The sequence below is a fragment of the Pteropus vampyrus genome, unplaced genomic scaffold, assembly GCF_000151845.1.
Source record: "Pteropus vampyrus isolate Shadow unplaced genomic scaffold, Pvam_2.0 Scaffold411, whole genome shotgun sequence".
Classification (NCBI taxonomy): Eukaryota; Metazoa; Chordata; class Mammalia; order Chiroptera; family Pteropodidae; genus Pteropus; species Pteropus vampyrus.
This window is the reverse complement of record NW_011889192.1, coordinates 259,256-272,641: the sequence shown is the minus strand read 5'-3', so window position 1 is coordinate 272,641 and position 13,386 is coordinate 259,256. Positions and strand designations below refer to the sequence as shown.

The 13,386-nt window shown below is 37.2% G+C and overlaps 2 protein-coding genes across 10 annotated transcripts in view; one reads left to right on the top strand and one right to left on the bottom strand.

The window, feature by feature from the left end:
* Window positions 1–13,386, bottom strand: part of GIGYF2 (GRB10 interacting GYF protein 2) — a 113,279-nt gene that overhangs the window by 56,570 nt on the left and 43,323 nt on the right. The gene's annotated exons all lie outside the window — the stretch shown is intronic.
* Window positions 4,391–13,381, top strand: KCNJ13 (potassium voltage-gated channel subfamily J member 13). Its single transcript, XM_011380869.2, has 2 exons — window positions 4,391–5,762; window positions 7,459–13,381. The coding sequence occupies exons 1-2, from the start codon at window positions 5,303–5,305 to the stop codon at window positions 8,079–8,081; spliced, it is 1,083 nt and encodes a 360-aa protein (XP_011379171.1). The 5' UTR covers window positions 4,391–5,302; the 3' UTR covers window positions 8,082–13,381.

Genomic DNA, 13,386 nt, shown 5'->3' with positions numbered 1-13,386 from the left:
ATCAAATCCCACCTAAAAGTCCTTACCCAAGGGTATCTTCCCCAAAGAAATGGAGGGAAAAAAAGATTAGCAAAGGAAAAATCTCACACTTCAACATGCTATATAAGGAAAGATGGCTAAAAGGAAATCTTGCAGGGAATTTTATCCCTTTGAACTTTTAAATAAACTCTTAAGTAAGATTATGCAAACTTACTAAAGACTGGTCCAGATTAGAGGGAAAAAATGCACCCCTTCTCCAAGTCAGTTCTGGAGGCTTTCTCCAGAGTTGTTAAGGTTTGTGTTGGATAAAGAAAGACCTCCTAACAAACCAGCATTCTTTTCCACATGATCAGAGCTAATTGGCCCCCCTGCAGACTAAGTGACCAATCACATCAGCTTCAGCTGAAACCAGCCCCCACCACATTATAAACAGAGGAATGTGAACTGTAAACCCAGTCCAAGAAGAGAACCTACAAACTAGACTTGTAGAATAAAATTACCTCATCAAAAAGGCAGACTCTGAAAGTTTCCTCAAGACCTACCTGTGCATATAGGCTGACCCAGCAAAAGAACTGGTGAGTACATGAAATAATATTCATTCTTATTTCTTTCCTTAAGGGAACAGAGAAAGAAACTGATTGGCAAATAGGGACAGAGCTAGATATTGCCAAGAGAGTTTTAAAACAAAGACATAACCTATAGGGTCATACATTAAGGTCCTTTATTCTTTTTCATTAAATTTCAGAAACAAAGTAACAGTCCTATTGAAAGCATTACTGAAAACTTTCTTGTTTTATTAAGTGTATACTTATTTTCCATTATAATAGAAATGAGCAGAAAAGAAACACCCTTAAAAAATTCAGTAACTTTTAACAAAATGTATCTTTTCTTTTGAAAAGCGTTAAAGAACCCAAAATGAGTGTACAAAAACAAATGACAGAAAGAAAAAAAACTTTTTTATCCATGAAAAAAATTTTGTCTTAATTTTAAATTGTTTAAAGCACGATATTACTGAAATTGATGCTTCTGCAAGTAAGAATTTAAAAGAATCTCTGAGCTTATATAATACAGTTAGAACTCACACTGCTTGCCCTAATTATGAAGGGGCAGGAGAGACGATTATAAGACTCTCTATACAAGACTCTCTACATGGCCAGATGTGAACAAATACCTAGTAATACTGTAATCATTTGACATTTGTTGTTAGAATCTGTATCTTAACTGTTTAATATGAACTACACTACTACATAGAGGTATATAGTTTCTAGAGCTACAATCTCATGAGTAGAATGAATCCATTATTCTGATGACCAATAAAGCAGCCCAACTATCATTTTTATGAAGTACTATTTTTTCCACCAGTTTATAAATGGGCAAAAATTCTGGAGCCCACACACGGAGATACAAGCAAACCCTCCCAAGCTTTGATTCTACTTTCTACTAGGATCGGCTGATGAGAAGCACATAACTACAAAGCAGGATAAATACAATCAAAACAAACAGAAAACAAATTCATAGATACAGAGAAGAAACTGATGGTTGCCAAATGGGAGGAAGGTGGAGGGAATGGGAGAAAAAGGTGAAGGAGATTAAATAGGTCAAACTGCCAGTTATAAAATTAGTCATGGGGATATAACATACAGCATAGGGAATATAGCCAATAATACTGTAATGACAATGTGTGGAGACAGATGGGTGACTAAACTTATTGTGGTCATCACATCATAAGGTATGTAACTGTCTAATCACTATGTTGTACACCTGAAACTAATGTAATATTGTGTCAACTATAATTAAACAACGGATATTAAAAAATGCACTTGTGTGCTTGTAGGGATATGAAAATTACTTGGCAATATAATAGCATAAACATCACACCTACCTGCCCATCAGACACTTTTTAAATTTGATGGAAAGCAAATCTACATACATCAGGCAATAGTAATATAATTTTTAAATGCCATACAAGGAGACATAAAATCAGACAGAAAAAGCATCATACAGAAAACTTTTATCAATTGAGAGAAATGATAATAAGTTTACAAATATGTAGGGTTTTAAGGGATCATGTTACTTAATTTCCTCTTTTCTTTCCTTTTTCAATATAAGGAAGCCTGGGCAAGGGGATTGGGAGGCTTTCCTACACTGACACAGCTCTGCAGTCACCAGGCCAGAGCCTGGCCAGCTGGATTTCCCACCTTGTCTTGCTTATGCTAAACACACTGACCACACGAGTCCAAAGAATGGAGCCATTCAGGGCGATCTGTTAAGTGGGGATAGAAATCTTGCTTCTCTTAACTACTCCACTCCTCGACACAATCTAAACAAGATCTAGGAAGGTTTTATATATAAAAGAGATATTGCTTCACTGTTTTGAAATTAGTCTTCTGACTTCCCTGTTCAAAGGTTTTGCCATGTATTTAGCTAGTTAGCTGAGAAAAAGAATGAAATTGTAAAAGCCTAGAGCATGAGTGCTACAAAAGCTGCAGGTAACCAGTAACAATGCTGAAAAGGCCCAAATGAGAACAGTTCATTTTCTTGGCCACAGCATAGATAAAAGGATATCATCCCGGGTAATGCATTTTAGAACTTAATAAAGCAGGCTGAAGACCAAGAATCCTGGCGCTTCCCCGCCAGAATTACTGTGAAACTCTAAGCAATCAGCGGTTCCTTAAGTGGAACTGGCACGAGTGTAGAGGTCCGTGACGGGCGTTTTCACATGAGCAGGAAGCAAGAAATAAAGGATGACGCTGTGGACGACGCAAAAGCACGCAGCGGTTCACAGCCAACCATCCTTTACTGTTATATCCTTCTTCCTTTTCAAGTGTCAAAGTATCTTTGATAAAATTATGGTAGTATTACATTTTAAAAATTATTTCCTCACCTGGCAAAATACAAGTTTGGCAACGCTACGTACGAACTCCCGTCCGCATTTTGTTTTAAGTCTGCCAGCCTACGGAGCCCTGGACCGGACCACGTAACGATTCCGGCTGCATCAGCGTCCTGCGGGACGTCTTCCCGAGCTGGAATACCGCTCCGGCCTACAAGTCGCAGGTCCGGCCCGGGCAAGCCTCCCGAGGAACAAGTGCTCTGCAGCAACTTTTGAACAAACTGAGTCAAACAGAACATGTGTTCTTCACGGAGGCTAAGCAGGGTCAAAACGACTAGCGTTGAGGCGTCATAGCACTAGCTCTAGACTATGGACTCGGTGTGGGATACGCCACCACTTACTACCTTCGCGATCTTAGGAAACTCACTGTGCCTCAGTTTCATTGTCTGTAAATGGTCACAAAATGGTACTTATTACTGTGAAGGCTAAGAAACGATGTTAATAACAATAAAGCAACAAGTGCTAGGAGGTTACTCTGGCCAGGCACTGCCTATTGGCTTCACATGAGTTAACACAAGTGAAGTGTTTGGTGTGATTCCTGGCACATAACAAACAGTATACATTGGCTAGTATTATTAATCGTTACTGTCATAAGAATCATGTATAGAGTTAACAACGATTTTAAAATAGACACAAGACAGTTATGGGGACAAGAACAGTACCTACTAAATGTGTCAAAAAATCTGGCTGTTGAAGATTATTCTGTGAATGCAATATTAATTATCGTGGGATTTTTATTTCGCCAAACTCTAAATAAACAACTTCTTGAAAAAAAAAAAAAAAAAAAAAAAAATTTACCCAACTATGAAGTTAACCAGACTTGGATAATAATCCAATAATCCAAGGCCCCCTTCTGCCTTGTGTAAATTTCTTTTATCTGTCTGATATTCGGTGACCTCATCTAAAAAATCAGATAATATTTCTCGTGCTGAGATACCGAAGAATTGGAGACAATGCAATATGAAAGCACCAAGCACAGTGCCTGCGAATATTCTGTTGTTGTTATTATTTCCAAAAGGACAGAGATCAAAAGGACAGAGATTCTTTAAAACATTTAAAGAATCTAGCAAAATGAGTCATTAAATAGCTATGCCAAGAAAAAAACTACATTAAATAAAATGATAATGACAACTTGTTAAGAATAAGTTATAAAACATTAATGCCCTAAGATTGTTTTAAAGTTTATAATATGAAATTGAAATTGCCATCTAATCTAAATAAATTTAACCATCATCCCAGTGATCTATCAGTAACTCAACTCTGAAGAAAATAAAAGAGAATGTCTCAATTATCGTCAGTAAATGATAAATTCATCTCAGGACAAAAGAGAAAGTATACAGCCAGCTGGCCTACGTTCCAGCCCAACAACACAGGAAAGCAGTCTCCAAAGCCCCAGACACAGGAAGGACCCAGCAAACCCAAGCAACAACCTAGCTCCACATGCCTCTCGCCGTTGTCATACACAATGGTCATATAGAAAGCACATGAGATTTCTACTCATTCCACAGAGAAAAGGGTAACCACTGAAGAAAACTGTTTACACTGAAAACTAATTATTCTATTTATCTTTTAAAATTGCCTTTGATGTCTTCGCGATTATTTTAATTCATTTAAACTCGAAGCTTTCTCTTCTGGTTTATTCTCGAAGCAATATTATCTAGGAATCTCTACCTAGAATTTCTTATTTTGCCAAGAAAATAATTCCCTCTCTACCCCACAATCTAATCAGCACCCAGAATATTCAAAAAGGGCAGCAATCCATCAGCCAGGGAAGAAAAGACTCCATGCAAATGGCCGTCAAGTGACAAAAACAAAACCTAATCGTAAAACTTTCAATAGGCTAACTATAAAGCATATATAGGAACTACAGGTCTCTAAAAGCTTAGTCTTCTCCTAGCACTAAGTTTGGCTTCAAAACATCTGCAGACACTTTCAAATGGTTTCTATTTATTTACACAGAGGAACACGTATATTTAACATTCCTTTTAATTATGAGTTAGTCATAATTATACATTAAATAATTATGAAAAGTTTTTATTTACACATAATATTTAGTCAAATCAATAAATACTTGATACCCGGACTGTCAAGAAATATATAGGGGTGTCAATAAGCCATGAACCATAATCTCCAACCCTCAGGGATTTTTTAAATATATGGAAATGTTAAAATGCCAAACAATATTTTAACAGTCGTTCTAGGAAAAATAAGAGACATCCTAAAGCAACTCACGGTTAGCTTTCAAATGAATGACTTAGTAAAGGCCGCCTTATGTGAAGAAGCAGCTGTGAGACTGGGAAAGCCTGCCTGATAGTCAAGAAAGCATTCCAAAGAAATTAAAGAGTGAATGAGGTCTCAGAATTTATTACTATTAACTGTAAAACAGTTAAAGGCTTACTGATTTACTCTTATTTCAGAGATTTACAGCGTGAGATGGATGGCAGTAATTGCAAAGTTATTGCTCCTCTCCTAACTCAGAGATACCGGAGGATGGTCACCAAGGATGGCCACAGCACACTTCAAATGGATGGCGCTCAAAGAGGTCTTGTATATCTTCGAGATGCTTGGGGAATCCTAATGGACATGCGCTGGCGCTGGATGATGTTGGTCTTTTCTGCTTCTTTTGTTGTCCACTGGCTTGTCTTTGCAGTGCTCTGGTATGTGCTAGCTGAGATGAATGGTGACCTGGAACTAGATCATGATGCCCCACCTGAAAACCACACTATCTGTGTCAAGTACATCACCAGTTTCACAGCTGCATTTTCCTTCTCCCTGGAGACACAACTCACAATTGGTTACGGTACCATGTTCCCCAGTGGTGACTGTCCAAGTGCAATTGCCCTTCTTGCCATACAAATGCTGCTAGGCCTCATGCTAGAGGCTTTTATCACAGGTAACTGTTTTTGTTCTTTAAAATAATTACGAATGTTTTAGAGAGGGCACAGTCAGTCATAAGGAACTGTGTTATAGAATCATTTATTTGCATTGTTAGCAGGTAATACCTGAGATTGAAAAGAGTTTAGGGACAAATGAGAGGTCTCTCCTGACTCTATACTTAAATTTTACCTACTTGAACTTCTTACGAAAAAAGGGATCCTTATGACACTAATAGCAACATCTTATGCAAAAAAGAAAAAAAAATTAACAAAAGGCCTAAAAGGAGTTTTTTCAGAGAAGCTAAATATTTCGTTAAATAAGTGAATAAGTATCACCACATATTTTGAAAATCATTTTACCTAACAGAGGAAGAATTTGATGTTTCTTATTTTCAAACTGGGCTAGAATTTTCTCCTCTGAGTTCATCTTTTCAACATTTACTCAATACGAGTGAGCCTGGAGCACCAAAATCAGCATTGTATGTTAAAGAACCAGTATACACATCCTTAGCAAAATGCACTGGAAATACGGCCACAAGGATTATGAAATTCTGCTTATAAACCAGTAACACACTTTATACAATTAAAAAAGAAAAAAGAAAGGAAACCTGGTCTTAACACCTACCTAGTTATAATCTGAGAAGGTAAGCAATGGGCCACATGAGAGGTGATCTGGAATGAAGTCCCATTGTGCTAACAACTGGCTCTATAACCTGTAACGCATCATTTAACCTTTACAAGCATTTTTAAACAGGGTCAATAATTAGATAAAATTTAGGGGACCTGTGAACTTAGGGAAAACTTGCATCTTTTAAGTTGCAACCCCAAACTGAAATTTGGTATTTCCTTTGATTATAAACGTAGGCAATAACAACAACAACAAAAAATAGCATCAGCAGTATCTGTAACTTTGATACAACAGAAATCGCAAATATTTTCACATCGCACTATAATACTTTGAAATTACAGTACTAAACCCACTACTATATTTTGTTATTTAATGTATTAATAAATCACATGTAGAACTATAACACAATTTTTTAAATGTTCAACTGGATTTCGATATACTTGGTTTCTTTCGTATGTATTTTATTTTCATGCATTTAAAGCATAATTCCATAGACCTTACCAGTCTGCCAAGACTTTCTGTGACACAAAAGTGGTTAGGAAACCCTGATCCACAGCTAGTGGGGACGAGAAGGATACACTTGAAAGGGGCACTGAAAACGCCTTATGGCCAGGTCTTCTTCAAAAAGGGGGTGCGCTACGCAAGTTTCAAAGCTAAAATCTCTCAATGTATCCTGTAGTCCCCTCCCCACTCCGAATCGTTCTACTTGGAATCTAGTCTCTGTTTAGCCTTGAAGTAATCTGGCTGTGCCTAAATTACATTTATTTTGGTGTATTTTTTAAAGTAGGGACAGGAATATAGAAAATAACCATTCTATGACGTTATAACAAATATAGGATAAAGTATTACATGTCTATGTAACAAAATGAATTTTGTTTATCTATTTTGAAATCATAATTTTTAATTTTTAAATAAGAATATATGTACACTTTGAAAAATTAGGCAAATGTAACTACGCAAATTAACGAGTTCCATTCCTGACTCGTTTGGAAGGCATGGCACCAAGAAATGTATGACATAACTATTTGATAATAGTGATATTTAAAGTGTTGATTCTAAAAACAACTTGATGGTTTCTAACTTAGGCGCCTTTGTGGCGAAGATTGCTCGGCCAAAAAATCGCGCGTTCTCCATTCGCTTCACTGAATTAGCCGTAGTAGCTCACGTAGATGGCAAACCTAACCTTATATTCCAAGTGGCCAACACTCGACCTAGCCCTCTAACCAGTGTTCGGGTCTCGGCTATACTCTATCAGGAAAGAGAAAACGGCGAACTCTACCAGACCAGTGTAGACTTCCACCTTGATGGCATCAGTTCTGAGGAATGTCCGTTCTTTATCTTTCCACTAACCTACTACCACTCCATTATACCATCGAGCCCTCTGGCTACTCTGCTCCAGCATGAAAATCCTCCCCACTTTGAATTAGTTGTGTTCCTTTCAGCAATGCAGGAAGGCACTGGAGAAATATGCCAGAGGAGGACATCCTACCTACCCTCGGAGATCATGTTACATCACTGTTTTGCATCTCTGTTGACCCGAGGTTCCAAAGGAGAATATCAAATCAAGATGGAGAATTTTGACAAAACTGTTCCTGAACTTCCAAATCCTCTGGTCTCTAAGAGCCCAAACAGGACTGACCTCGACATCCGTATCAATGGACAAAGCATGGACAATTTTCAGATCTCTGAAACAGGACTGACAGAATAAGACGTATCCACAGTACCCTACTTTTTAATGTATTAAATATACCCAGCCAGTTATGCAGCTACTTTTCCTTCATCATATCTCATGGTTTCGTTTTTTTTCAATGCTGATCACATCTCTGATTACATCACGGTCATCAAGCCTATGCCCATAAAAAATGGCTGAGCTAGCAACAAACATTCTGGAAATGTAATATTCTGCTTTTCCAAGTTTGTATCGGTGGTTATCTGCTGAAATCAACACATCGCGACATGATAGATATTTATACAGAAATATTGTTGGTGAATTTACAAGGATGTGGCATGATACCAATGAGGACGTTAAAATGGACAGTGAAGTTTAACACCGCTGAACTCTACGAAAATCAACCATAAACCACTCATTTCCATCTGCAAGTTGAAGCAGCAGTCTAGTTTCAAACCTAGCTCCCTGGGTAGAAAGATGATTTCACAATATTTAGTTGACCACCCTTTTAAAACTGTTATTTTTTCAAGACGACAAAGACCATTCCTCTGGTTCTTTACGCTACAAAACTGGGGTAAGTATTACCCCCTTAATTTTTAACAGCTAAGAACAAAAATTCACAAGAAAAACAGCAAAGTATAGGTCTACGCATAACTCCAAAAGCATTTGAGCATGACACCCAAATACATATTCATTTATTTGTGGCAGAAAGTGATCAGAGAAAATCAGATAAGCTCTAGCTCAAGTGGAACCTGTGGTGGTATTTTTGGTGAGATACAAAATTATATCTATATTAAAGCTGCCCTGCATAATAATCAAATAGTGATTTAAAAATTATAATCAACTACTCCTCTAAATGGCTTACAACCTAAGTAAAAACATTCCCTTCATACCTATGATGCATTCAATAGCATAAAAAACCATGACAGCTCTGAGTAACTCGTAAATGCAAATATATTTAAGTTTTTATAGATATAAAAGATTTAGACATAATTCAACTAGGAAAAAATCTCCAATAGATAAAGCAAAAAAATAATTAGGCAATGAACTATTTTCAAACCCAAATTCCTGTTTCCAACTTCAAATAGCTTTTTCTATAAACACAAAATGAGTGTTTATTCACCAGTAGGAGGTTGGACTAGATGAATCTATTCTTTCTCTCCAAATCCAATACCCCATGAAAATTATACTTTCTCTGCTTCATTTTTTATTTTATACATACTAAGATGAATCCTTTCCCTTACCTCCAATTTAAGACAATCCTTTGTATACTTTTCATTTCAATAAAGGTATCAAACTGTCCTCAAACAAAACAAGAACCAAATAAGTTACCCTACGAAACTTCAAATAGATGTGTGGCTGCTCTTTTCTTCTGAAATTTCCCTTATTCAGGTTTCTGTGTGAAAAGAGAAAGATTAACCCTCCCCACTGGTGATGACCCATGCAGGAATCATCTCTGAAATAAATACTAGTTCGGTAAAGGCAAGCAGTTGTGAAGAGCAGGGCACAGCAGCAAGTCACATTTTTCTACTCTTTGAACAAAAGGAAAAGAAATTATGAAGAACTCTGGAGCAGCCTAAGAGTGATAATAGAAGAATATCAAGGATGCAGAAACTTAATCACTGTGAACTTTTGCTGTTTGAAAATCTTAGGCATTCTTAATTTAAGTACTAGCCAGACCAAAAGATCTTTTCCAACCCAAGACTGTTGTAACTCATATAGACAACAGTAATTCTTATTTCTAGAATAAAGTAACAAGATTCACCTAACCTGTGAAAATAAAAGTTCTATCAAAGATTTACATGGTATGTTTTTTCCTAAGAACTCTACGTCACTTACACAGATCACAATTCCAACAGTTAAGTGAAGCTGCCCAAAATGACACAACAAAGGGAGGGAGCAAGATCTGGAATCTAAGCCTCCCCATAGATGCCACAAATCCTCCAATCAAGTCAGATGAGTCACACTGTACACTATTTATACATAAACTCTGCATCTGAAAACTAGATGTGACTTCCCCCTACACACACCCCAAAAAAACTCTGTTGGTATACTAACGCTATTTTTAAAGTTTCACAAGTAGACAACTAAAAAAGCTTCTGAAAGTTTGTTCATGATTCCTTCACTTCAAAGAATCTATGTGAAGGATTAAGTTTTCTGCAAAGACATCATTATCCTTTCAGAAGAATAGAGGGCAAATGGAAGTGGAGAGAGGGGTTACTGGGAGGTGGGAACAGCAGCTCACTAACCTGGGCCACCTGGGAGCTCAGTGACACTATCTCAGATCAGGAAGACCGCATGACATCTAACTTAAAAAGTGCTTCTGCAAACCAATACAGTTAGTGTGACAGTCCCAACAAACTGGAGGCAAGTAGTTACTAAAAACCATTAAGGCCTAGTTTTATTTATGGACAAGCGCATATTACCAACTGCCAGCAGCAGAGTAATAACCAAAAATTGCTATGTCTACTTCACACCAAATGCACTAATGGGTATCACACTGGTTGTGAACCTATCGGTATCATCTGGATCATTTCTCATTTTTTAATGATCTTTTAATTTCATCCTCACAGAATCATACTGCAAGATGACAGCTGGAACTGATCTCCCCCTATGGAGCAAACAGACTGACTAGAATGACAATGCCATTCTCACAGGCTTCTTCTACCTCCACATTCTCCCCTGGGTGTTCACAGGCATTATGCCTAATTCCTACCCAGATGTCTCTAATTCCACCTATTTCTTTCCACATGAGAAGCAAATATTTGATAAGAACCACCTCTAATTTGAAAAAGAACAAATTGTTCTGAAACCTTTGATACTCAAATTCATTTAATCTCACAGGACATCTCACAATTGATATATCAGTGTCCCAAAAAAACTATTTTAGGTCTGCTGTTCTTGAAGAGTATAAGATACAAGCAATTTTTTTAAAACCTACAATATTCTCAACAAAAGTATATTACTTACAAAAAGAGAAGATCAAAATCACTACATGATTAATATAATAACCTTAAGTGAACACCTTATCAAAAAGCGCTCCATAAAAGCCACTATGTATGTTTGACTATATACATGTAGAAATACCCCGATAATTTAGTAGGAAAAACTTCAGCATTCTTAACCACTTCGCATCGATTTGGTTTTATGGAACTTGCCTTTTCACAAACATACCTACAGGGAACAAAGAAAAGAACCCATACTCTTAACAGAGGGTGACTAGGGAAATCACCCTAATTGAATATAGTTAAAATATGCAAAAGGCAAGTAACGATGAAACTATACTCATCTAGTCCAAACCACCAAAGTGTGACTATGTGTCCAACAGTTAAAATCAAGCCATCCTCATGACAGGGAACTCACCACTGGGCAACTCAAGTCATTTTCAGAGAACTCTAATTATTAGATCTTTTTTAAGACTGTGTCAAATATCTGCCTCCTTAAAGCTGCCCTTTAGACTCACACAGATCAAGTCAAATTCCTCTTTTACATGACTGTTAAGCAAATATTTTCAGAGCGTGATCCTATAAATTCTCTACTCTGTCCTGTCCACAGTCTTGTCTCTTATTTAAACAAGCCTCATTTCCTCCGTGCATTCTCCATCACAGGACTTCAAAGGCCCCAGTCGTCCCACTCCAGTGTGCGGGTCTTTTCAAGGTGTGGCCCCAGCACTGTCCTGTGACAACATAAAAGGCAGTCGGCCTCTCTGTCACCTGACTCGCAGTGGACACTGTAGTTCTAGCAAAGGCTGTGCTTGGGACACGTCACACTGCTGACTAACCCTAAGCAGGGCAGGTGAGAGGGACCCGTGCCTTCCCCCAACAGGCTGCCGTCACAGTTATTCCATTCGTTAAACTATAGAGTTTATTTATAACAGAGACTTTCCAGAGACTTTCCATTTTCTGCTGTTAAACTTCCATCTGATTATATCTGGTTTCTTATTCCATCTTAATTCTGATCCAAAGTCCCAACTGTTCCTCTAAACATAAATGATTTGAAAACCTGATCACACATCAACACTGTCATCCAAAAAAAAGGAATAAGTATTCAGCACCTAGCGCAAGGCCTACCATGAGTAGGAATTCAACAATCACTGAATGAATAAATGAGTTCATATACTCTTTCTTAATCCTAAAAATCTGTATCGCCTCATGAGACTACGATCAGAGAGCTTGGATTACTGGTGATCTTCTGACTCCAAACTCTGGACTCTGAACTATTCCTCTCTGGATTCACTGGCAAAAGTACTGAATCAGATCAGGATGGAAGCAGAGGTCCTGACAAATTCCCAAGGTAATACTTAGCGAATAGTCTACAATATGAGTAAAGCGATAAGTTATCTACCCAGTCTGTTCCAAATTTCTTCATGCTACATTCATTTAATGGCTTTTCATTTATATCTCCAATATCATGTTAATAAATGAGAAATTTAAATAACTGATATGCTAAAATGAATTTGATATGGAAACAGTGAAGTAAAAGTAATAACTACTCAGTTTTTAAACAATAATCTACAAATCAGTCTGTGAGTGACACTTACATATTTAACATATGTTTTTGAGAACTGTTTACCTCTGTCAGACACAATCGAGCTCTGGAGAACTTTCCTGGGTACTTTTAGGAATTTGGAGCTTTTGTGGTAATTTTCAAAACTCCAATGTTACTTACTATGAATTGGAATTTTTTCTCTCAGATATTAATAATACCTACTGGCAGTCCATAAGGTAGCAGCACCTTTATATCAGTCAGAAAGCCCATCTTAATATTACAGATTTTTAGTTTAAATTATGATTAATTCACCTTAAACATTGAAATTCTGTTCTCTTACTACGTTTGTCGTAATTCAGTGGCTACTTTAAGTATATAATTAATTTTGGCTGCTCTTATTTCAAAACAAGAAACAAAGATTATACATCAAAAAGACCAGATGAATAAATGGCTAAAGACCAATCGTAGTTTTAGCCTTTGCACTCTTATATAAAAGCCAACATTCTAGTACTTTCCCTATTTCTTCTCACTCATGAGATGCTATTTACACTGGTGTTAATAGATTGGTTCCTGACACGAATTTCAGTTCACGAGATAGCCTTAATAAAGAATACATGCCTCGCAGAGAACACGCAGACCTAAAAAGTTAAATCACATAAGCCCTAATGGTTATATTCCTCATCCCTGAATTTATGCAATAGAGCCCTCAAGTAATTCTCAATGCAAGCAATGCTACAACCCCACCTACTGGAGAGGTGCAGGCAACTGAGTCAATTTTTAATAAAAGTATCTCCTCATGTGAGAGCCTTGTTAAGAACTAATGTCACGGAAGTCCAGATAAAAATAGTTCAAGACA